Raw genomic sequence first — 24306 nt, forward strand, 5'->3', positions numbered from 1 at the left:
AAACCGAAGCGTACTTAAACCGAGGTATGACTGTATTCCGTTTTAACAGTCATGGATTTAATTTTATTTTCAAAAAAAGAGGTGACCTCTCAGCTCTACAATTCTCAACACCTATAACAAACTACAGTTGCCAGGATTCTCCATGACTCCTAAAGTGGTACATGAGTACTTTAAATGTATGGTGGTGGTGTTTTCAGGTGGTGAGTTATGCACCACTATTCCTAAACACCAAACATCACCAAGTCATTTATTAATGTGAGAGGGCTCCTGCGGTCTTCCAGTCTATACCACCAGCAGGGGGCTATCGTGGCCATCTAAATCTGGGGTAGCCAATGTGGTGCTCTCCAGCTGATTTTTGTCGTTGTTGGGCTACAACTCCCATCATCCCTGACCAATCTTAACAGGATGCTCTACTTCACCACACATCTGTGACATTTCCACCAAACAGCATCTCCCAATGGGAGTGGATTATAATGCCAACTTTGGGTATTAATAAGAACACAAGGAGTCTTCTGTATCAACCCAATGGCTCATCTTGGGTATGTTTAGCTTGGATAAGAGGAGATAAGATAGCCATCTTCAAATGGCTATTGTTTTTAAGCAGAAGTTGGATGGTCATCTGTCATGGATGCTGTAGCATTGCAGGGGGTTGGTCTAAACGACCCTTGGGTCCCTTCCAACTCTACAATTATATGATTCTGTCCAGCATCCTGTTCTCGCAGTGGCCTAACAAGATGCCTATGGGGAAACCACAAGCAGGATTTGAGCACAAAGCCCTAGACCAAATAGCACCCCATATGAAGTTTTAAATGCCTTATTTCTATTACACTTGCACAACACTGATGTGATTTATCCTTCTCGTATGAGATTATAAATAGGTATATATAGCAATCACTCACATGCACACAACTTGTCAGATAGGCACTGATGTTGTAAATCAGGAGAGGGGAATCTGGTTTATGATTCCAGTCATCTCTGACCATTGGCCATGCTGGCTGAGGCCAATGGAAGCTAGAGTCCAACAGAGGGTCAAGGTTCTCCCACCCTGTTCGTAAATTTTTCCATCAAGAAGAACACAGGGTCATCATTCCTAGACATGCAATAGCTTGAAGCAAAGAAGGTTGGGGGGGGAACATATTTTCCACCTTACATAACAAACCCAATCTAAGCAGAAGCTCACTTTGCTGTCGCACTCCCAAAGCATGCATTTCCAAAACTTCAATTGGAATCAAATGTGAAGATAATCGATTCTGCTAAGTGACATTCTCCAAGCAGCTGCGGCTGGAGATGCTGTTACTTCCAGTTCTCAAGATTAATAACAGAAGAACGTTGCCTGATTTTATAACCACAAAGTCGCGGAGTTAAATCACAGATAAACACACAGACTGAAAATGGAATGGAAGCCAATGAATCCCAGTTCACGAGAGGTCTCCTGTATCCCCACCTTCAGCCGTTCCTGTTGCTAGTCAACAGGTACAGTACACAGGTATCAAGCCTCAAGCAATCGAAGTTGCCATACTCAATTGTCTCCATGTTGGACAAAGTGGCAGCAACCTTTTATTTCCACAGCCAGAATACCAGTTGATGGGAATCGCAGGGGGCAGAGTGCTGCTGCGCTCATGTCCTTGCATGGGCATCTGCTTGGCCGCTGAAAACAGGATGTTGGACTAGATGGGCCTGATCCAGCAGGCTCCTCTTGTGCTCGGTATATAAGCACCATCGAGCATTAAGAGCTTGCGAACCCAACTTTACAGACAGGTGTCCCCTCCCCCACTATCGACTTGCGCATGACCACATACACTTGTGGCACCAGGAAATAAATAAATAGATCAATTAAATGGTGGGAGAGAGCTGGAGAGTCTTCATGGCTCACAAGGAGACTCTCCCCAGAGCCCAAAGAGGGCAGAGGAAGCCCCAAGGAGACTGGAGGCACAGCAGGGCTCTGTTTAGTCTGCTCAGCCTCCCCATCTAACAGCTGACACCTAGCAGCTGCAGGCGCTTTTTCATGCATCCTCCTGCTCTTTAGTGCTTGTTGTTGTTGTTTAGTCATTTAGTCGTGTCCGACTCTTTATGACCCCATGGACCATAGCACGCCAGGCACTCCTGTCTTGCACTGCCTCCTGCAGTTTGGTCAAACTCATGTTCGTAGCTTCGAGAACACTGTCCAACCATCTCGTCCTCTGTCGTCCCCTTCTCCTAGTGCCTCCATCTTTCCCAACATCAGGGTCTTTTCCAAGGATTCTTCTCTTCTCATGAGGTGGCCAAAGCATTGGAGCCTCAGCTTCACGATCTGTCCTTCCAGTGAGCACTCAGGGCTGATCTCCTTCAGAATGGATAGGTTTGATCTTCTTGCAGTCCATGGGACTCTCAAGAGTCTCCTCCAGCACCATAATTCAAAAGCATCAATTCTTCGGCGATCAGGCTTCTTTATGGTCCAGCTCTCACTTCCATACATCACTACTGGGAAAACCATAGCTTTAACTATACGGACCTTTGTCGGCAAGGTGATGTCCCTGCTTTTTAAGATGCTGTCTAGGTTTGCCATTGCTTTTCTCCCAAGAAGCAGGCGTCTTTTAATTTCGTGACTGCTGTCACCATCTGCAGTGATCAAGGAGCCCAAGAAAGTAAAATCTCTCACTGCCTCCATTTCTTCCCCTTCTATTTGTCAGGAGGTGATGGGACCAGTGGCCATGATCTTGGTTTTTTTGATGCTGAGCTTCAGACCATATTTTGCGCTCTCCTCTTTCACCCTCATTAAAAGCTTCTTTAATTCCTCCTCGCTTTCTGCCATCAAGGTTGTGTTATCTGCATATCTGAGGTTGTTGATATTTCTTCCGGCAATCTTAATTCCGGTTTGGAATTCATCTAGTCCAGCCTTTCGCATGACAAATTCTGCATATAAGTTAAATAAGCAGGGAGACAATATACAACCTTGTCGTACTCCTTTCCCAATTTTGAACCAATCAGTTGTTCCATATCCAGTTCTAACTGTAGCTTCTTGTCCCACATAGAGATTTCTCAGGAGACAGATGAGGTGATCAGGCACTCCCATTTCTTTAAGAACTTGCCATAGTTTGCTGTGGTCGACACAGTCAAAGGCTTTTGCATAGACAATGAAGCAGAAGTAGACGTTTTTCTGGAACTCTCTAGCTTTCTCCATAATCCAGCGCATGTTTGCTATTTGGTCTCTGGTTCCTCTGCCCCTTCGAAATCCAGCTTGCACTTCTGGGAGTTCTCGGTCCACATACTGCCTAAGCCTGCCTTGTAGAATTGCTAGCGTGTGAAATGAGTGCAATTGTGCAGTAGTTGGAGCATTCTTTGGCACTGCCCTTCTTTGGGATTGGGATGTAGACTGATCTTCTCCAGTCCTCTGGCCATTGCTGAGTTTTCCAAACTTGCTGGCATATTGGGTGTAGCACCTTAACAGCATCATCTTTTAAAATTTTAAATAGTTCAGCTGGAATATCATCACTTCCACTGGCCTTGTTATTAACAGTGCTTTCTAAGGCCCATTTGACTTCACTCTCCAAGGTCAGCAACCACACTACCTGGGGTGTACGAGACCTCCATATCTTTCTGGTATAATTCCTCTGTATATTCTAGCCACCTCTTCTTGATGTCTTCTGCTTCTTTTACTTCCTTACCACTTTTGTCCTTTATTATGGTATTCTTTGTACGAAATGTTCCTTTCATATCTCCAATTTTCTTGAACACATCTCTGGTTTTCCCCATTCTATTGTTTTCCTCTATTTCTTTGCATTGCTCGTTTAAGAAGGCCCTCTTGTCTCTCCTTGCTATTTTTTGGAAATCTGCATTCAGTTTCCTGTATCTTTCCCTATCTCCCTTGCATTTTGCTTTCCTCCTCTCCCCCGCTATTTGTAAGGTCTCGTTGGACAGCCATTTTGCTTTCTTGCATTTCCTTTTCCTTGGGATGGTTTTCGTTGCTGCCTCCTGTATAATGTTACGAGCCTCCATCCATAGTTCTTCAGGCACTCTGTCCACCAAATCTAAATCCTTAAACCTGTTCCTCACTTCCACTGTGTATTCATAAGGGATTTGATTTAGATTGTATCTTACTGGCCCAGTGGTTTTTCCTACTTTCTTCAGTTTAAGCTGGAATTTTGCTATAAGAAGCTGATGATCTGAGTTGCAGTCAGCTCCAGGTCTTGTTTTTGCTGACTGTATAGAGCTTCTCCATCTTTGGCTGCAGAGAATATAATCAATCTGATTTTGATGCTGCCCATTTGGTGATATCCATGTGTAGAGTCGTCTCTTGTGTTGTTGGAAAAGAGTGTTTGTGATGACCAGCTTGTTCTCTTGACAGAACTCTATTAGCCTTTGCCCTGCTTCATTTTGAACTCCAAGGCCAAACTTGCCAGTTGTTCCTTTTATCTCTTGATTCCCTACTTTAGCATTCCAATCCCCTGTAATGAGAAGAACATCCTTCTTTGGTATCATTTCTAGAAGGTGTTTTAAGTCTCCATAGAATTGGTCAATTTCAGTTTCTTCAGCACTGGTAGTTGATGCATAAACTTGGATTACTGTGATGTTAAAAGGTCTGCCTTGGATTCGTATCGAGATCATTCTGTCATTTTTGAGATTGCATCCCAGTACAGCTTTTGCCACTCTTTTGTTGACTATGAGGGCCACTCCATTTCTTCTACGGGATTCTTGCCCACAGTAGTAGATATGATAGTCACCCGAACTGAATTCGCCCATTCCCTTCCATTTTAGTTCACTGATGCCCAGGATGTCAATATTTATTCTTGTCATCTCATTTTTTACCACATCCAGCTTACCTCCATCCATGGTTCTTACATTCCAGGTTCCTATGCAATATTTTTCTTTACAGCATCGGACTTTCCTTTTGCTTCCAGGCATATCCGCAACTGAGCGACCTTTTGGCTTTGGCCCAGCCGCTTCATCAGCTCTGAATCTACTTGTACTTGTCCTCCGCTCTTCCTCAGTAGCATGTTGGACGCCTTCCGACCTGAGGGGCTCATCTTCCAGCGTCATAACTTTTATATGCCTGTTGTCTTTGCCCATGGAGTTTTCTCGGCAGGGATATTGGAGTGGTTTTCCAGTTCCTTCTCCAGGTGGATCACATTTAGTCAAAACTCTCCACTATGACCTGTCCATCTTGTGTGGCCCTGCATGGCATAGCTCATAGCTTCTCTGAGTTATTCAAGCCCTTCACCACGAAAAGGCATTGATCCATGAAGGGGACTTTAGTGCTAAATAGGAGCAAACATCAATCCAGATAAAACCCAAATGGCTGTTTGCTTTGACTGAGCACTAAAGAGCGGTTTTCCCCAGCGGAAAGCAGTAGGACAGGATGAAGTGTAGAGGAGCCCAGAGTTTAGCATCGGAGGTGTTAGAGACCAGTCTTTACAACGTGGAATTCAATATCAACATTGGTAAAGACCAGGAAGCTGCTCCAGAGCAGAGATACTCTAAGTAAATTATAAAGTATTGGCTGGAATTGCAAGATGTGTTGGTCCAGGATCCTAAGATCTAGTCATTAACTGGACAACCCCAGGTCCCTCCTGGCATGGGGAGGCAGGGTTCACAAGGTAGTGTTGGCAGCAACTACCAGATAAGGCCAGAAGGTGTAGCTGGCTTCCTACAGGGCTGTCTGGCAGCCAGAGTCCACAAAAGTATCTGATAAGAGGCTTGCCGTGTTTTGTACGGGTACTTGGGTTTTCAAAAAATGGAAACGTGAATGTTGGCCCCGAGAGAGGCTTACGTAATCTAATTGTTGACAAAAGGCATTGACTAATCACAGCTCTCCATTAAGAAGGTGAAGCTTCCCTGTGGGGAATGCCAAGTCTGTTATTCAGCCCTTGCCAATGAAATTATGCAGCCCAGGGGAAAGCGGGGAAAGTGCTGACTGAGGGCCTGTTTCCTACCTTGTCACTTGATCAGATTTAATTAGCATCCCCAAGTTAAAAAAAACATAATTAAGGAGGCAAAGCAACCTTGGTAGACATTCATTATTTTAGCTGCGTCAGTGAGGGGAACCAGGAAACAGCATCCTCCTAATTCATTTTGCTAAATCCCTTTACATTTAAAGGATTTCCCCTCTGGGTTAAGGGGCCTGAAGGAGGCAGCTTGAAAATGATTACCATCCGATTAGGAATTTGAAGCCACTCTGATATACCAGGTATCCGGAAATTAAGAACTAGCACCATTATGGGATTTGGCTTATAACATAAGAACACAAGAAGAGCCTGCTGGATCAGGCCAATGGCCCATCTATCCACAGTAGCCCAACATCCTATTCTCACAGTGGTCCAAGCACAAGAACACTCTCCCTTCCTGCTGCTTCCAGCAACTGGTATTTAGACGCATTGCTGCCTCCAAGAGCACTAGATCCCTGCTCCAAGGAGCTTACACATTTCAAAGGGGAAGGAGAACAGAAAGAGAGAGGATGCGTAAGAGAGCCAAGACATGAAAGTGAGCAAAAACAAACATGCTTGGGTCTACTTTCACTTCCTTTTGGTTGGGGTGTAGACGGAAAATTACAGGCTGCATCCAGAAGTTTATCATTCGAGTGGCAAGTCCAGTGTACTCAGTACCTTTTAAACACTTGTACAGCTTTCATGCTCAAATGAAACTAGGGGAGAACTATTTTTTTCTAGCTTTCATGGAAGCCGGATTTGCACAGAGCCAATTGGTGGGCCTTCGTGTAAATCACAACACTACTGTACTGCTGCCTTCAGAGTCCCCTTATGAGTCTCCCAGAGGCATTTTGCTGGCCGCCATCAAAGCAGAATTCTGGGTGAAATGGACCTTTTGACCATCCCAGCAAAGGTGGGGAACCCTCCAGATGTTGGACTCCAGTTCCCACCACCCCTCACCATTGGTCCAACTGGTTAATGTGACAGATGGGAGCTGAAGTCCCCAACAACATTTTACAAAGCCACAGGTTCCCCATCCTCGCTCATGATCCTCAAGCTCATCCTACTCCAAAACTGTTTTAAAACTTTAAATACGCCATAGGATCCTGTCACGTTTGCTTCTAAGGACTAGAACAGTCTTCACCCTTTAGCTCAGTGTTTCTCCAGCTGTTTTGGGACTACAATTCCCATCATCCCTGACCACTGGTCCTGCTAGCTAGGGATGATGGGAATTGTAGTTAAAAAAAAAACACCTGGAGACCCAAGTTTGGGAAACATTACTCTAGCTGTTTTGGACTACAACTACCATCAGCCCCAACCAGTATGGCTGATGGTCAGGAATGATGGGAACTGTAGTCCAGGAACATTTAGAGAGCTGCTGTTGGGAGTTGCACAAAGGCTGAACTAAGTCACACACTATTCTGGAGTTCTGACCCTGCTGCTGACCAGCAAGAGCCAAGCAGCCCCTCAGCCTACCTGCGGGCCAGAAGTGTTGCAACCCATGGCCATGCCAAGGGATGGGTTTCAATTTCCCTTGCCCCTGTCCTGGGGGAAATCTAAAAGCAGGAAAGGAGCTAGCAACAGTGCACCTGGCATTTGGCTCAGCAGTTGGCGCTCAGCTGACACATCTTAGTCAAACACACACCTCCCCCTTGAACACTTGTGCCACCCTAGCAACTGCGGAAACAGCCACAGAAACAGGGAGATCAAAATACCCCGCTAAAGTAGGCGCGATGAGGCAGGAGGAAGGAGCTCGCACAGAGATTTGCAACCTCTGACAACTATAATTATCCAGACACTAAAGGAGGCCAGGCACTCCTACCGAGAGGCCCCCAAGAATGCTGGTGGCGCAGCGATAGTATGAATTCGTGGGGGGAAATAGAAGCGTGTGGTTAATTCAACAGCTGCGAGGAACGTTGGGGTATATTTAGAGAGACAGTCTAGTAACACTTTTCGCTGTTAAGAAACTGCGAAGAGACCCCTCCGCAGACTTACTTAAAATGCAACTATCGTACACCAGGTACACTGGTGACTAGGAGCGGCCGCCGAGCACAATTCAAAGTGTTGGTGCTGACCTTTAAAGCCCTAAATGGCCTCGGTCCTGTATACCTGAAGGAGCGTCTCCACCTCCATCATTCTGCCCGGACACTGAGATCCAGCGCCAAGGGCCTTCTGGTGGTTCCCTCACTGCAAGAAGCAAAGCTACAGGGAACCAAGCAGAGGCCGCCTTTTCGGTAGTGGCGCCCGCCGAGCGAGATAAACATCTACCTGACATTTAGAAAACACCTAAAGGCAGCACTGTTTAGGGAAGTTTTTAATCTGTGATATTTTAATGTATTTCGGTATTTGTTGGAAGCCGCCCAGATTGGTGGGGGAAACCCAGCCAGATGGGCGGGGTATAAATAATAAATAATAATAATGATAATAATTATGGACCTAACAGACACATTCAGATGTCATTCTAAACCATCGTTTAACAAGACATGGAAGGGCCAGAACAAACCTCAGTGAGTTCCAGGCTTATACAGTTTCCCTTCCCCTTTTGTCTCCTCCTCCAGCATGGCCAATTTGCCTTGTGTTCACTTTGCTACAGCTTTGAAATAAACCAACTTGCAAGGAAATCCTCACCAGAGTAGGCGAGGGGCAGAGGAGAGTGGGCAAGGCCGAGGCTTACTGTGGCTCAATCGCATCACAATAAGCCAGCCTTCTGCAACCTGTCCCCCTTCAGGTGTCCCTGTAATATGACCATTGCTAACATTTCGGTGTGGGTTGAAATATGCCCCCGGGCATTTGCGGGTGTTACTCCACTGCTGCTTTGGGTGTGCTGGAAATTCTACTTCTAAGAAACAATTCTAAGTGTAGATTGCTGTTTGGTTTAAGGGATGTTGTAGCCTGCGCTGGGATCAGCTGGTTAAAAATATCCTTAATACATAATGGATGAATAAGTTTCGCTCTTGCAAAGCCCCTGTACCCAGACATTGTCCTTGCATTGTAAACTTAAGAGACGCATTATAACTCGCACACGGCATTTTTTAAATGTCTGGATCGCCAAAGCACCACAAAGTGCTTCAGGGCTGCCCGCTTCAACTTGCGCAGCCTTGTACAGAACCCGCTTTGGCACGCCCCAAATCCCTCAAAGGCACCCTGCCTCCGTTGAAGAGTCATTTCAATCCAGTGCCTTAGACCTGAGACATATGGTGTAAACTGTAAGAAGGGAGCCTTTAAGCACATGCAGAATGTCTTCTTCTCACCTCTGCAAAGGTCCTATCAAACCCCAAGGATCTGGGTAAGGTTTGAAGGGGACCTGGGCAAAGCATCATCTGAGGCAGGGGCGAAATTAGGCTTTATTTCACCCAGGTCAAAGACCCAGTTTGGCACACGCACACCGTGTGCATTTGCACATACACACACACACACACAGGTTGGGAGTCCCAGTGACGCCCCTCTGGAGGCTTCACCCAGGTCAAATAAAACCGGCTAGCCCTCCCCTCCCCCTCCCCCCACGTAGCTATGGCATTGCTCTAAGGGCCCCCTCCTTTAACAGTGGGCATACCTGGCTGTGGTGGCAATGCTCTAGCCAGTACTAGCCAGATGGGTCCAGTCACCCTTTCAGTTTAGTAGAACAATGCTAGGTCAGGTGCATTGTGGGAAATTGGAACATGGCTATATCTGGCAGCCTGGCGTTGCCAGAAGAGCTGGGCCTGAAAAATAATTCAAGGGGGCCCAGGACTGGCACCAGCCATAGGCCCTGGCAGCTAACCAAGGATGCCAGGTGCTGACTCCAGTTCTGCGTCAGAGAAAGCAGTGATAAGGGTTTTTAAATCAGAGGGTACAACTTCAAGACAAACTGCCTGGCATTTTTCGTCTTAGAAATTAAGGCTGTATCTGATCTCCTCTTTCTTCCAAACCTCTGAACATTCTCACTATGAAAACCTGTGATGTCACGAGATACCTGAAGTCTCCAGTCCATTGGATAGGATTCAGTTTCTGCCTAAAAAGATCAAGAAAGCACAATCTGCTGTGGGATGCATATTTTTGCTTTAAATCCACTACATGTGCGACATTCAGCGCAGTCCCAGCCATGTACACTTAGAAGTAAGGTCCATTCTTTTCAGTAGGCCTTACTCCCAAGTGATTATGCACAAGGCTGAAATTTCAAACTTCATCTCTTCTCCTCTCTCTCTACGACAATTAAATTAAATTAGGTTAGGTCTGAAGTGTAACTAAACTCAAGCAGCTTCAACTTCGGGCACCATTTAAGAAAAGCATTAAGTTGCAACCAAGTTTGGTGTTCAGTCAAGTTTGGTTTTCAGAAGATCTGTCTACTGTGGAACATTCCGGTGGGAGGAGCTTTTTGTTGTTGCTATTATTAAACAACTCAGAACAGCAACAAAATGGTGGTGTGGGATGCACCCATTCATTGTTTCCACCATCCAGGAAACTCCAATTTTCCACTTGCAACAGATGCTTCACATTCTGTGGCCACTGAGCATGTTGACTCCACACTGGGCTGTTTTGGAAAGGGCACTTGCCTCCTAGGTTTTTCATATACAGTGGTACCTCGACTTACGAACGACTCGACAACCGCATTTTTCGACTTACGAATGGGGCAAATGGCCGCATGCTTACGAATTTCTCGACATCCGAACGGAAACCGCAGCGGTTTTAGATAGGGTTTTTTTTCGACTTACAAATTTTTAGATGGGGTTGCTTCGACTTACGAATTTCCAATGTGTTCCTATGGGAAATCGCGTTTCCAATGGCGCTTTTCGACTTACGAATTTTTCGACCTACGAAGGTGCCTTCGGAACGGATTAAATTCGTAAGTCGAGGCACCACTGTATATGACTCCAGCAAACCTTGGAGTGCACACAAGCAGGCTGATGCCTCCTATTTTGTCAGCAACCAAGCTTTAGCTACATAGTCATCAGCCAGGCTATGAGGCCACCACCTTGCTGAAGCTAAACATATCCAGGCCTGGTCAGAACCCGCCTTGGGTTCAGTGATGGAAGCAAGGTGGGGCAGAAATGCGGGACAGTATCTGAGCTCACTGCTAGTATATGACTGGGACTCAGAAACTCTTTTTGATCTACAGCTAATTCCCTAGAGATCCATCAGCAGAACCAAGTCTAACTTCTGCCCATGTCGTCCCTAAAATGTAGTCTTCCCTGCCCCTCTGGATTTGCATGTTGTGGAGGAGAGGTTTGGTCTGAAGGTATAGGAGAAAGCAAACTTGCTGAAGTCCAGCCATTCAGTGCTAGGATGGGAAACCACCTGAGTTTTTCAACATGAATTCCATCATGGAAGTAAGGCATGCAATGCATTTTAAATCTTAATTAATAGGCAAGCCGTCTTCCAGCAAAGATTTTTCTACCACTACTTCTGTTTGAGAACACCTGAGAAGTTTACAAGGAGGCTCAGGGTTTCCCAGGTCAGAATATAGCCTGAAAAAGCATTGGAGGTCATATTCTCCACAAATATCTGACCCAGTCAGCAGTGCAAAACTCAACATGACTATACTCACGATTTGTCTCTTCGGCAGGCCCGCCTCTGTGGGCTGGTTTGCCTTCTTCGGGGGGAGAGGGACTTCCCCCGTGTTCTCTGCTTGACTGGAGATTGGGCACTTGCGGGCTTCAAAATCTGAAAGAGGGAAATGGGTGGGTTAAGAAAAGTTTTCCCTTGCAAGCAGTTCATTGTTGGACAGGAGAGAGAGTGCACCTTTCATTTATGAAACTGCATTGTGGTTTAACACAGCTGAATGTTTTCTTCTCCATTCTGTTACAGATTACTCTGACAAAGACAAAGGGGTATTTTGGGGTTCTTCTGAATGTATCTGCTGCTGGCTTGTGATTCAGCTTGTGATCTCCGCAGCCTTCTATGGACTCTGCTTATTAGTTTTACCTTAGTTGTGCTCTTTTTGGTGGACAACCTTAATATAAAGACTTAAAGGAGGGCTATCATTCAGCATTTATACACCATAAAATATGGTGTATTTTAGGGGTCTGTTGGGTTTTATATACATACTTCATTGTCGTCAGTGGTTTTTTAAAATTGTTTTATATGTAATTGCCTCTCTCTTGCTCCCTTGCACACACACCATCTCCAGGCATCGCACAAAATGGGCACATACCCTCATTCTCATATCTCTGGCATATTTCTCCAGCTCCTTCCTTATCTCTGACCTCACCATCTTTGACACGTTGAGCACCAACTGCCTCCATTCGATGGGCTGAAAGCTGTGCGGTTCATGGGGGACATACAATCCAATTTTCACTTTTTTCACAGAGTGTAAATACTTTTTGTAGGAATCTTCAAATTCAAAGATGAGGTCACTCAGAGTTCGGAAAATCAAAGGTTTGTCCATCAGCTCCGATCTTCTGCTCATGCCCAGAGATCCATATCGACCATTGAAATAAATTCCAAGCACCACATGATGAAAATTGTTCCCTGAGAAGTGGGATTTAAAACTGATTGGGAATCGTTCCACTGAAGGCTGCCCATTAGTTAAGTATCTGGCAAGGCTACCGTCAAGGCAACAAAGACCCTCTGTTGAGAGAAATGTTTTCCATGCTGCATATGATACACATATAACATTTGCATATACTGGGCTGTGTTCAGACATCCATGATCAACTATGGTTTGTTGCAGTAGGAACAAACCTAGGTGAGCCCTGAGCTCATACACTCTCCCTCCTACTGTGACCCAGAGATCAGAAGCCATTTCAGCTAACCACAGTTTAGCATTACATCCAAATGATGGTTCACCTCTCAACTGTGTTTTGTTGAAACAATCCATCTTCATAACCCACGGCTTGTAGGTGGCTTGTGTCAGATGACATCACAAACTGTAGTTAGAATAAAAACAGGTGGTGGAGAGGAGAAGAAAGGAGAGGAGAGGAGTGTAGAATGCCAGTGCTTTCCTAGGCTTGTTCCTGTCACAATAAGCCATATTTTATTGTGACATCTGAACGCAACCATTGGTCATTCTAGCCCTATATTATCTACCGTATTCCAATTAGCAATGCCTCTCCCGCCAAGACACAAGGGTTTTCTAAGCATTGAAGATCCTTTTAAGTGGGTATGTCAGAGATTGAACCTGTGAGCTTCTACAATACATGAAATGTGTGTGTAATGGAGCCAATTACCTTCTACAGGGCAACCAATTTAGGCAGTTTGGCAGCAAATCTTAACCACCATTAAAGAGATGGTATCACTCAATTTATAACTATATGAGGGGTCAGTACTTGGGTTTTATACCTCAGTTGCCAAAATGCTTGAGTCTGCCCTAGCCTTCTGCTGCTGAAAGGACTCAAGATCACAGCGTACGTAAAGTGAAAATCAGGAAGGAAGTTTATAAAGATGGTGTTTGTTCTATAAAGCACAAAATGTTCAGAGGGGTCTCAAGAGCAACAATCACTCCATCAGTTCTGAGAGATGTATATTCTCCAACCTAATTGGAAACACTTCGAACCAGCTGGTTAATGGAGTGTGGAAAGCAGTTTCAAGAAAGGATTGTCCCTCACAGGTAGTTCTTTCACCTCGGCTTAAACAGGTTTTATAAAAGTATGAAACAGTATAAATGAAACCTGCAAGAACAGTTTAATAGAGGCTATGGGACAAAAGATTATTTTTAAAAATTATTATTATTTTCTATGTATTACCTTCCTGAAAGGTCCTGTGGTGCATTACAACCATTTAAAGTAGAATATCACAACAGTCTAAAACAAGACACAGGCACAAGCATAGTGTGGGTCCTTTATGTGTATAGTGTGGTCTCATTGCCCTTGCCAAACCACTTTTAATCCTTAGCTGCACATGGCATATGTTTAAAGCACATTCCGTCACCACCCAAAGAATCATGGGAACTGTAGTTTGTCAAGGATGCTGAGACTTGTGAGGGGTGAACTACAGTTCCCAGGATTCTGTGGGGGATGTGTGCTTTAAATGCATAGTCTATATGCAACTGTCTGTAAGCTACTATCTGCCTTTAACCTCACCTCAAAGGAGTTTGCAAAGGAACTGTTGCCTTTTGAATGCAGCTTCTATGAGGGCCAAATTCTGATCTGAAGCTCTATTCATCTTTTTAGAATTCAAAGTTATCAAGATGACTGGGCTGCAGTCGTAGAGAGCAAGTCCCAGGGAACCCAGAGCCTTTTAATATCCATGTATATTTGCTCAGTACAAGGATTGTACTGTTAAAACACTCTGCGCAACCTCTTTTCACCCACACACTACTTCCCCAAGTAATTATCCCAGCTGAGGGTCTGGGTAATTATGACACTCAAGGTACACTCTAAGGAGACAAAAAAGTGACCTCAGGAGCTAACGCGTTTCCATCACTCCCCACATTGCAAAACGCCTTTGCAAAATGAAAAACAACAACAGTAGGCTTTGTCTAACTGAAATGGCATGGAACTCAGCTGAGAGAAACCTGCCCTCCAATCCATTCTCACATAAACATGAACAGCTCTTTCTTCTGCATTCCCAAAGTGCCAGGAAAGCACTTAAAAATGGAAGGACTTTTCAGCAGACTTTTTTTTATCCAGATCAATATGTGTCATGTGCACACTAATCTTTGTGTGCCACTGCTAGCACAATATCATTCTAGGACACATCAGAACCAATTTATAGGCCTCCGCAATATTTGCAGTCATGGTTTTCCAACATCGCTCCTACTGATCCTTAAGCAAAGGCTACAGGGAATGCAGGATACGTCATAGTTCGACAAACACGTCCTTCCTCCTTCTGTCACTTAAGGTTATCGATAGACCTACAAGGCTTGGTAAGCTAAAGGTAAAGGGACCCCTGACCATTAGGTCCAGGGCGGCGCTCATCTCGCACCGCAACCCCAGATCCGACATCAAATCAGAAGCAAAAACATGCCTGCTTCCAGGCAGGAGTTGGTTGTGGAATCGATACGGCTCATGTGTGGAGGCTTTTCACATCATCCACATAACATCATCTGCATCAAAATGCTAACCTGTCCTTTTTACTCAGAGGTTCCCCATTGCACAGAAAGTCCAGCAAGTAAAAAGAAGCTGTTATGAAACCCTAGTCACCACTAATGTGGAAGCTCTTTAGCACATTTTTGGGGGTGAGCACCACGTCTGTGTGTTGATGTTTCGATGGGTTCTATTGCCACACCTCTCAGTTCAGAATAACTGTTCTCTCAGTGTTATGAGAGTTATAAGGTTTAAGATATAAAATAAATGTTCATAAATGTACCAGGCAAGCACATACATATATATATATATAAACCACATGTCTGAAACAGTACAGGAAAACAGTCCTAAAGCCATTTTGATTCTTTCAGTGACCTCAAATATTCCTCTGCAGTTTGGACGCGAATGGGAATAGCCTCCCCATTGTCTATGTGCTCATAAATCCTGCTTTATGGGCACATAAGGGCACAGTAGGGTGCGCCTGTGACCTGGACTCAGGAATTAAGTATTTATCATCACAAAATAATGGCCAGGTTCTCCAGGTTTCCTGCCAGACACGATTCTGCTGTAGACCGCCCCTTCTGAAATGCATTGCGGGGTGGTCTTGAGCTACAGGGTGGCAATTTCAAAAGTCTATACAGCAGTGCCTTGACTTACGAATTTAATCTGTTCCGAAGGCACCTTCGTAAGTCGAAAACGTCGTAAGTCAAAAAACGCCATTGGAAACGCAATTTCCCACAGGAATGCATTGAAAACAGAAAAATTCGTAAGTCGAAGCAACCCTATCTAAAAATTCGAAAGTCGAAAAATCCCTATCTAAAACCACCGTGGGGTTTTTCCGGATGCCGAGACATTCGTAAGCGCGCAGCCATTGCCCCCATTCGTAAGTCGAAAAATTCGGTTGTCGAGTCATTTGTAAGTCGAGGTACCACTGTATAAGAGCTTGCACACCATTGTTCTGGGTTCCTCCTCCCTCCTGCATGGGGGGTGGGGGTGGGGTGAGCACCCTGTTGCAATAGTTTAATAAAAATCAGGCTTACTAGCTGCTTTGCTTCTCAATATTCTCTGGTTGCTTCTGTTATTTTCTCCTAGCGATAGAGAACCTACATAAGGACTCTATACGGACTCTTGGGTCCATATAGGGAAAGGGAGCAGTTTTTCTTATAACACTCAGGATCTCCACACATGTGGTGGATTACCTCAGAGACGGTAATCACAGTACATACATCAAGACAAGTGTGCATATATACACACATACACAGACATCTGGAGATGTTGCACAAAACCTCTATATCAGAATTCCAGAACTTCATTGCTGGTGTGTTTTTTGGATTGGGGGTGGGGGAGAAGCGTGGCTGTGCTCCTAATAGCTATGGGGGCCTATAGAGTATTCCTAGTTTGAGGGAGATATAGTGCCGCCACTCCCAGTCCCCACCAAAGCAAGCAGTATATCAAGATAGTGAAATTATATCACTCTGGTACAGGACCGAAATATTCTTTTTTTAAAAAAAACCACAGACACCAAATGGATATAGGGGAGGAGAGCCCAAGCCTTCATTTTGTCTACTGTGAAACATGATAACTAATGGCTGGTAACATCTGCTCTTGTGCTCTTGTACACTTCTGAGGTACAGAAATAGCTGTGCACATGCCCAGAACAAAAAAAAAGGGGGTAGCGGAGGGCAAGGGAGGAGTGATTATGGGATGAAGATAAAGCTACACAGCACAGAAACATATAATCATCATGCTCTGCTCACTTGGTGTGGAAAGCAAATTACTGAATAGCAACACATACCCAAACAGAATATGCTTGGCGTTCTTTCAGGTCAACCTTGTATGTTGGGGGGAATTAAGAGGCTTTGAATCCTGCAGATCCATTAGCATTCTGACACCATTAAACACACACACACACACACACACACTGTTGATAGGACACAACAGATGGGACATTATGCTGGGAGAGTTTTCTGTCGGCAGACCCCCCCCCCCCGCACACACACACACACCCAGCAATATTACTTTTGTCCCATGCAGAGACCTCACTCTCTGCTTGCGAAGCAGAACTCAAGCGGCCTGCAAAGGCCTCTCATACAGCTCTCAACTAGTTTTAGGATCTTAAAATCAAAATGCCTTCTTGCTAATTAGAACTTTAAGTGCTTTGGGGTCACCAGAAGACAAGTAAATGCAGACTTCATCTGGGATAAATTTTGAAGCCAGTTGCATTTCTTCTTCTATGTAACCAACTTCTAGATCTGCCCTTTCTTTTGTTAGCATCTATCAAGTCTTTCAGGCACTGATCTGATCCGTTGCAATTGTTCCTTGCATCTCAAAAGAATTTAACTCCATTTGACTACAAGCAGATCTCTGTTAAGTCTAAACAGCTGCCCCCTATCGCCATCTGCCCTTGTGTCAGAGCCATAAAGCCTTCAGCTCCTCAAGTCCTTGTTATTTAATCCCATTAAATTCTAACTAGGAGGAGGAGAACCACCTTTGACTTTGCACTCTTGTGTACCACAGAAACAATAGCCAGAGAAGGGCACTTTCAGGTATAGGAAGCTTTGTTACCTAGTGAAATCAATGGCCGGGGTCAACCTCTTTTTTGAAACGAAAAATGAAATGAATACAGTACAACCAGACACAGAGCAAGCCTGAGCCTACTCTGAAACAGCAACGGCAGGAAAGAAAGCTTGCTTCCCACTGATGTTGTGTCTGCACGATGTACACAAACAGAAGTAAAGTTAGCCCTCCACCCATATGGGGCTTGTCTCAGAAATGTACAGAATTTTCAGCTGGTCGTAAGTGCAATTCTGTGGCTTTTGCTGGGCAGAGGGCATCCATTCTCATTCACTGTTCATGATTGACAGGGTGATCCTGATACAAACCACTCAGGGATGGCGCCAAGGGGTCAGCATAGTTAGGCATCTGCTGAGGACCCATACCCCCAGATGGGCCCCACTGACAAGAGCCCCTTGCACTTGCTGTAGCAAGGGAATAGATGTGAAGAACAGGGTGGAGTTCCATGTGACCGTCTTGCCCAAGAGCTCACCAGAATTTGCGGCTGACGTCGAAAGCACGGATAGTAACCTTATAAATTTGGACATGTTTTGAGTCTGATGCTGTGCACATCAGGGGATATTTATCTGCGTGAGCATTCATGAACACTAACTTCAAGATAGGGACATTGTTCTGTGCTTCCTTTAGCCAAGACGCAAGATCAGGAAGGACCGAAGAGCAGAGTACTGCTCGTAACTGCTCTACAAATACAGGATTCATTGCCTAAGCCACAACCCCCCTGTGTTTTCCAGAAAATAGTGAAGTCTCACCTACACTGCCAGCCTTTTTATCGGCTCAATTTTGGCTCAGTAAGTATATTTGCCTGAAATGACTGCATTGGTTGCTGATTGAACTTCTGGTTGCTTCTCTTCAAAAGTTTGATTTTGAATTAAACTTCAATTTTAGTGACATTTTATCTTGCTTTAGAATGAAAATGGTCTTGCCTGGGTTTTTTTAAAAAAGGGAAGGATGCAATATTTTATTTTTTTAATGCAGAGGATTGTATCTAGACTTAGCACCCTAGGGGGGTAGGAATTGGATGGATTCCCATTCCCCCTGCAGCTCCCAGCACCGCCTTCCACATGTGTCCAGGGTTTGGGAAGCCCTCCACAACTGAACAGAGCAGCATTCCCAATCTGGTGGTGGTCTCCAGGTTTTTGGAACTGCAACTCCCATCATCCCTGACCACAGGCTATGCGCGTAGCGGGTGCTGATAGGAGTTACAGTCCAAAACATCTGAAGGGCACCTGGTTGGGAAAAGCTGGTGTGGGCTGGTGTGGCACTGGGGACTGCAGGGAGAAGGGGAGGTATCAGCAAAAGCCACCTCTACTCTGCTGGTGAGATCCCTACATTGGATCAAAAGCCTTTTTTCTGCAGAAGCCAAAGGTTGGATCCAAGTTAGTATAAAGAAATCCAAAGATTGCATGGCTGTTGTTAGTTCAGGGCCAGTGCACAACATGGGGAAGACATGGCGGAAGCAATATGCCTCTGGGAACCTGTTGCTGGGATTCAGAAGTGGAGAGCGTGCTATTGGGTTCAGTTCCCACTTGCGTGTTTCCCAAAGGAAACACACCGTGAGAATAGGATGTTGGACTAGAGCTCTTGTGTTCTTAAACAAAATTGAGCATGTTTGTTATCTCAAGAGGGCTATGATTGGGGGAGAGTTTTTGGGGCGTGGGTGGCGCTGTGGTCTAAACCACAGAGCCTAGGGCTTGCCAATCGGAAGGTCGGCGGTTCGAATCCCTGCGACGGGGTGAGCTCCTGTTGCTCGGTCCCAGCTCCTGCCAACCTAGCAGTTCGAAAGCACGTTAAAGTGCAAGTAGATAAATAGGCACCGCTCCGGCGGGAAGGTAAACAATGTTTCTGTGCACTGCTCTGGTTTGCCAGAAGCGGCTTAGTCATGCTGGCCCCACGACCCGGAAAAACCGTCTGCGAACAAACATCAGCTCCCTTGGCCAGTAAAGTGGGATGAGCGTTGCAACCCCAGAGTCGTTCACGACTGGACTTAACTGTCAGGGGTCCTTTACCTTTTTTTTACCTTTAGCGGGCCAAACAAGCAGATGAGGAGAGGAAGCTGTCTGGATTCCTTTAGAAATCTCTAGCCAGACAACTCGTATAATCTCCCCTGCTCTGTTTACTGAGAGTCCCATATAATCTCCCCTGCTCTGTTTACTGAGAGTCTGATATCCTGAGGGGGGAGGTCTGATAAGGACTCATCAGCTGTGCCTTCAACCAACCCCAGATCTTGCAGTGAATTGAGTGCTTCAACTCACCGCCTCACAAAACTTCAAGAGGCTTCTAAGCAGGAAGAGGGTGCTCCAAAACCGAATTTGACACACAAAGAGATTACAGAAGTGATCTTTTTTATATAAAAAGAAGAAGGAAAATCACTTGTAAAAGCTGACAGTGCAAGCTGTCAAGAGACCTGATTAAAATGACAACTCAGTAATCTGCTTGGCACTGGGAAGCTCCCGTATTTTTTAAGCACTGCTGCTTTGGCGTGATCCTGCCCCGAATGCAAGCAGCAGCGAGCCCTGTCAGCGTAATGAGGTTATTACTGCCTGGATCTTATTTCCACAGAAGGAGAGAGGGTCTCGGGAAGCTCAGTCATGATCTTGACATTCAGAAAGGAGGGGAGTGCTAATTTCTTGCTGACTAAGCCCCCCCCCCCGACTGGTGCGTTTTGATGGATATATCCTGCAACATGTTATGTGTGCAATAATAGTGTATTGACCTTGACAAGGAGCTAATAGCACTGCCGGCCAGCCGGGGAGGCGCCCCCTCAGGAATGCTGTGACACCAAGCCAGGGTAGAAACATGCGATTTTTGTGGGGGCCCCACCCCAGAGACTTCACCCTTGGTGGAGACCAACCTACCTAACTCCTAGGTACGCCCCTAGCACTGAGTGGTGGATTTATTCTGGACCATGCCATATTTGGGGGAAATATATTTGCGACAAAGTGACTGATGTGAAAAGCCTGGGTTTTCCATCACAATTCCCTGCTTTATTTTAAAATGAATGCTTTGCTCCTAGGTAATCTAAGAAAACTAGGCCATTAGAGATGTTTCAAAGCATATTGAAAAGGAGTCAAGCTTCCATCAATCCTCTGCCTCACAGATGTGTAGCCCAGATGTTGTTGGAGTGATTAACTGTAGTCCAGCAACATCTGGAAGGATGCAGTTTCCCAAAATCAGCTGTTTAAACTCACCTTTGGTTGGTGTTGTTACACAGCATCCAAGAAGTGTAGGTTACCATTATATTATTGTTGTTGTTGTTGTTGTTGTTGTTGTTGTTGTTGTTGTTGTTATTGTTATTATTAACAACAACAACAACAACAACAACAACAACAACAACAACAACAACAACAACAGATCCGAGCAAAGAACCTGTAGATAAAAGGATACATCCCCAGGATAACTGCTTCAAGGCATTTGATAGGTAAAGATTCCCTGGTCATTTCTTTTGCTGATTCCATTAACCTACAAAAGCAGGGGAGGAAAAAGAAAACAAATCATTTATACAAATGTTGGACCAAGAATCATTATGCCTGAAATCCATGGCCATGTGCTATAGTCACTCAGAGAAAGCAACTTTCAGAAGAAAACAATGTTAAGAACTTCTTGTTCTGGCACTGATGACTTCATGACTACACAAACCCAACTGAGTTGTGGAGGAGTCCTGTGGAGCGGGCAGCCTGTTTTATACTGTTTTACTCATTCCTCATCATGACTTAGTTCCACATAAGTAACTGGAGTTGTGAAACCGACCGTATTGGCTTGCCAGGGCAAGGATGGCAGCTCAGTTGCAGAGCATCGCTTTGTATGCAGAATGCCCCAGTTTCAATCCCCAACATCTCCAAACAGGGCTGGGAGAGAACCCTGTCTGAAACCCTGCAAACCAGGGGTGAAGAACCCTCAGGTCTGTGGGCCAAATGTGGCCCTCCAATCCTCTCTTTCTGGCCCTCTGAACTCTCCCCAGGCCAGCCCCCTCACCAGCGCTGCTTTGCACCCTGAATGTTTTTGCCTGGCTGAGATGTGTCCCTGATTTCCGATGATGCCTCTTGCTTGTCTGGATAAATTGGGTGGGGTGGGTGGGTGTTTAGAGGCCAGCCTACTGTGCAAAGCTTTAGCCAGTAGTCATTGGCACATTGTCTGGCAATCTTGCTGGGCCTTTCTCGGTGTGGCAAGTGCCTTTTCGCAGGGCGCACCCTTGTAGTCCACAAGGGCCTCACATTTTGCAGTGATAACAGGCTCCGTGTCCTCAAACCAGTTGGGAATATCACTGGCGGAGGAAGAGGAGTGCGGGAGGAGCAAACTTCCCCCAGCAGGGTGTCATCGCAGCTGCTCCCCCGCCCGCGCTGGGCACCACACCCCCAGGATCAGTGCCATGCCCCCAGGACGTGCCTGCCCTCCAAGTCCCACTCCCGTGCCGGCGCATGAAGCTTCGCCACTGGGGATCTGTTGCTCTCTTTGGCCAAAGGAGGGCATAGCTGTGTTGCATAGATAACATTTGCATTCCTTGCTCTGCCCAGGCTGCCCAGAAAGTAATGTAGATCTTGGGCTGCAAAAAACATTCAGTATCGGGCTGGCTAGACCATTTCCTATGTTTCACCCCTTTCTGGTCTAGTCAGTTTAATTCCCAATGGAGACTGTTTGTTAAAGTAGCACACCAGAACTCCTGCAGCTAAACAAATTTCAGACACAATAAAAGTTAGAACAATTCCCAAAGTGCTCCAGTTGCTTTTCCCAGCAAGGTTCTTTTTATACTCTTATGTTAATTATAGTCCTGCAATTCTGACTTGACGTCTCTGTGGGTTGCCTGCTGAACCTTGTCTGCTTCCAGATGGGAAGTTTCCTAGTGCTCATAAACATTCCTCTTTCACTGCAAGCTGAATTGCAATTGACTTTCTGCACATTGCACTTTTGCCCTATGTTCATCCCCCTGGATTCTATTCATACCAGTGGCTGTTGCATAGTTGCTGTAGTGCAGGAAGTAACATTCCCATTCAACTGAGTGCCACTTTCCAGGCATAAAATAGCAATTCCCTCTTTTCATAGCATCATAGAACTGTAAAGTTGGAAAGCACCCTGAAGGTCATCTAGTCCAACCCCCTGCAGTGCAGGAATCTCAGCTAAAGCATTCATGACAGATGGCCATCCAACCTCTGTTTTAAAACCTTCAAAGAAGGAGTGTTCCATTGCCAAACAGCACTTACTATCAGAAAGTTCTTCCTGAGGTTTAGCTGGAATCTCCTTTCTTCTAACTTCAAGCCATTGGTTTGGGTTCTCCCTCCACAGCAGTAGAAACCAAGCTTGTTCCCTTTTCGAGGTGACAGCCCTTTAGATCATAGGTAGGTAAACTAAGGCCCGGGGGTCAGATCCGGCCCCAAAGCCTTCTAAATCAGGCCCACAGACGGTCCAGGAATCAGTGTGTTTTCATATGAGCAGAATGTGTGCTTTTATTTAAAATGCATCTCTGGGTTATTTGTGGGGCATAGGAATTCGTTCATTTTTTTCCCTTCAAAATATAGTCCGGTCCCCCACAAGGTCTGAGGGACAGTGGACCGGCCCCCTGCTGAAAAAGTTTGCTGACCCTGCCTTTAGATATTTAAAGAGGGCTGTCATAGCTGCTCTCAGTTTCCTCTTTACCAGGCTAAAGGTAAAGGATAAAGGGACCCCTGACCATTAGGTCCAGTTTTGACCAACTCTGGGGTTGCGGCACTCATCTCACTTTATTGGCCGAGGGAGCCGGCGTATAGCTTCCAGGTCATGTGGCCAGCATGATAAAGCTGCTTCTGGTGAACCAGAGCAGCACACGGAAACGCCGTTTACCTTCCCGCTGGAGCGGTACCTATTTATCTACTTGCACTTTGATGTGCTTTCGAACTGCTACGGTAAGTTGGCAGGAGCAGGGACCGAGCAATGGGAGCTCACCCCATCACGGGGATTCGAACCGCCGACCTTCTGATCGGCAAGCTCTAGGCTCTGTGGTTTAACCCACAGCGCCACCCACGTCCCCTTTACCAGGCTAAACATACCCAATTCCCTCAACCATTCCTCATAAGGGACGCTTTAGGCGTATAGCAAGCTCTATACTAACAAAAGTCATGGCAGTAAACAATTGAGTCCCCAAACAGGACATCTCAGAGAAGCTCCCTGTAAGTAGATAGGTGGAGTTGGAGAATAAGCCTTGTTTTAGTTATCACACTAGCCCAGTCTAGACAGCAATGTGTTTTTTGTTCACAGAAGCTTCAGATGTGACAAGGATGCATGAGGAACAGGAAGCACAAATACCTGTCCATGTGTTTCTCCAGTTCACTAAAAAAAAAAGGCATGTCTGCATCTCCCCTGCAGGGAGACAGAGAAACAATTCTCTCCCCCCCCCCGCCCCCCACATCCCATCTGTCATCACAGCCAAAGCTGCTTACAGACACAGCTTCAGCGTTTTTCAAGGTCCCCATTCTGAGCATTGCTACAGGCACTGGCTCACCATGTTCACAACAATTCCTATTCATAGATCAGGGATCACACTAAGGAAACACAGCAGCTAAAGCACAGACAAGCAACCTGCTGTGCTGGGAGGAGCTGGCACAAACAGGCCCCCCAAGTAACACTGAACAATATGTCTCCTACAAATGTCTTCCAGCCAGTCCTGTCTTGAGACTTAACCAAAACGGCAAAATAAGTGCTGGACCCTGCAGAGCTGAGACATCTACACTGCTGTGTCTTATGCAATGTTCCATCATATAAACAAAATTATTAATTATATTATTATTAGTAGTAGTAGTAGTATTACTATTACTATTTGCATTTATTATTTATTTAGTTATTAAATTTGTATACCACCCTTAATATTTGAAGATCCCAGGGAGGTTCGCAACATAAAAATTCGAAATAAGAACACAAAATACA

General features: G+C 45.4%; 1 protein-coding gene and 1 long non-coding RNA gene across 4 annotated transcripts in view; one reads left to right on the forward strand and one right to left on the reverse strand.

The window, feature by feature from the left end:
• Positions 1-24306, reverse strand: part of VASH2 (vasohibin 2) — a 39204-nt gene that overhangs the window by 1497 nt on the left and 13401 nt on the right. The window contains exons 5-8 of one of the 3 annotated variants that reach the window (XM_088666708.1): positions 20800-20874; positions 12088-12412; positions 11425-11540; positions 9853-9891 (exon numbers count right to left, since the gene is read on the reverse strand). In XM_088666708.1, the coding sequence (XP_088522834.1) occupies positions 9853-9891; positions 11425-11540; positions 12088-12412; positions 20800-20874 (555 nt within the window). Of the gene's footprint in view, positions 1-9852; positions 9892-11424; positions 11541-12030; positions 12413-20799; positions 20875-24306 lie in introns of all 3 variants that reach the window. The other 2 variants (XM_035111293.3, XM_035111295.3) reach the window with 2 other exon arrangements.
• LOC148686354 (uncharacterized) lies at positions 9096-11852 on the forward strand. The gene is made up of 2 exons (XR_015949136.1): positions 9096-9186; positions 11685-11852. It is a non-coding gene; the product is annotated as an uncharacterized LOC148686354 (long non-coding RNA).

The sequence above is a fragment of the Zootoca vivipara genome, chromosome 3 (genome assembly GCF_965207765.1).
Source record: "Zootoca vivipara chromosome 3, rZooViv2.hap1.1, whole genome shotgun sequence".
Lineage (NCBI taxonomy): Eukaryota > Metazoa > Chordata > Lepidosauria > Squamata > Lacertidae > Zootoca > Zootoca vivipara.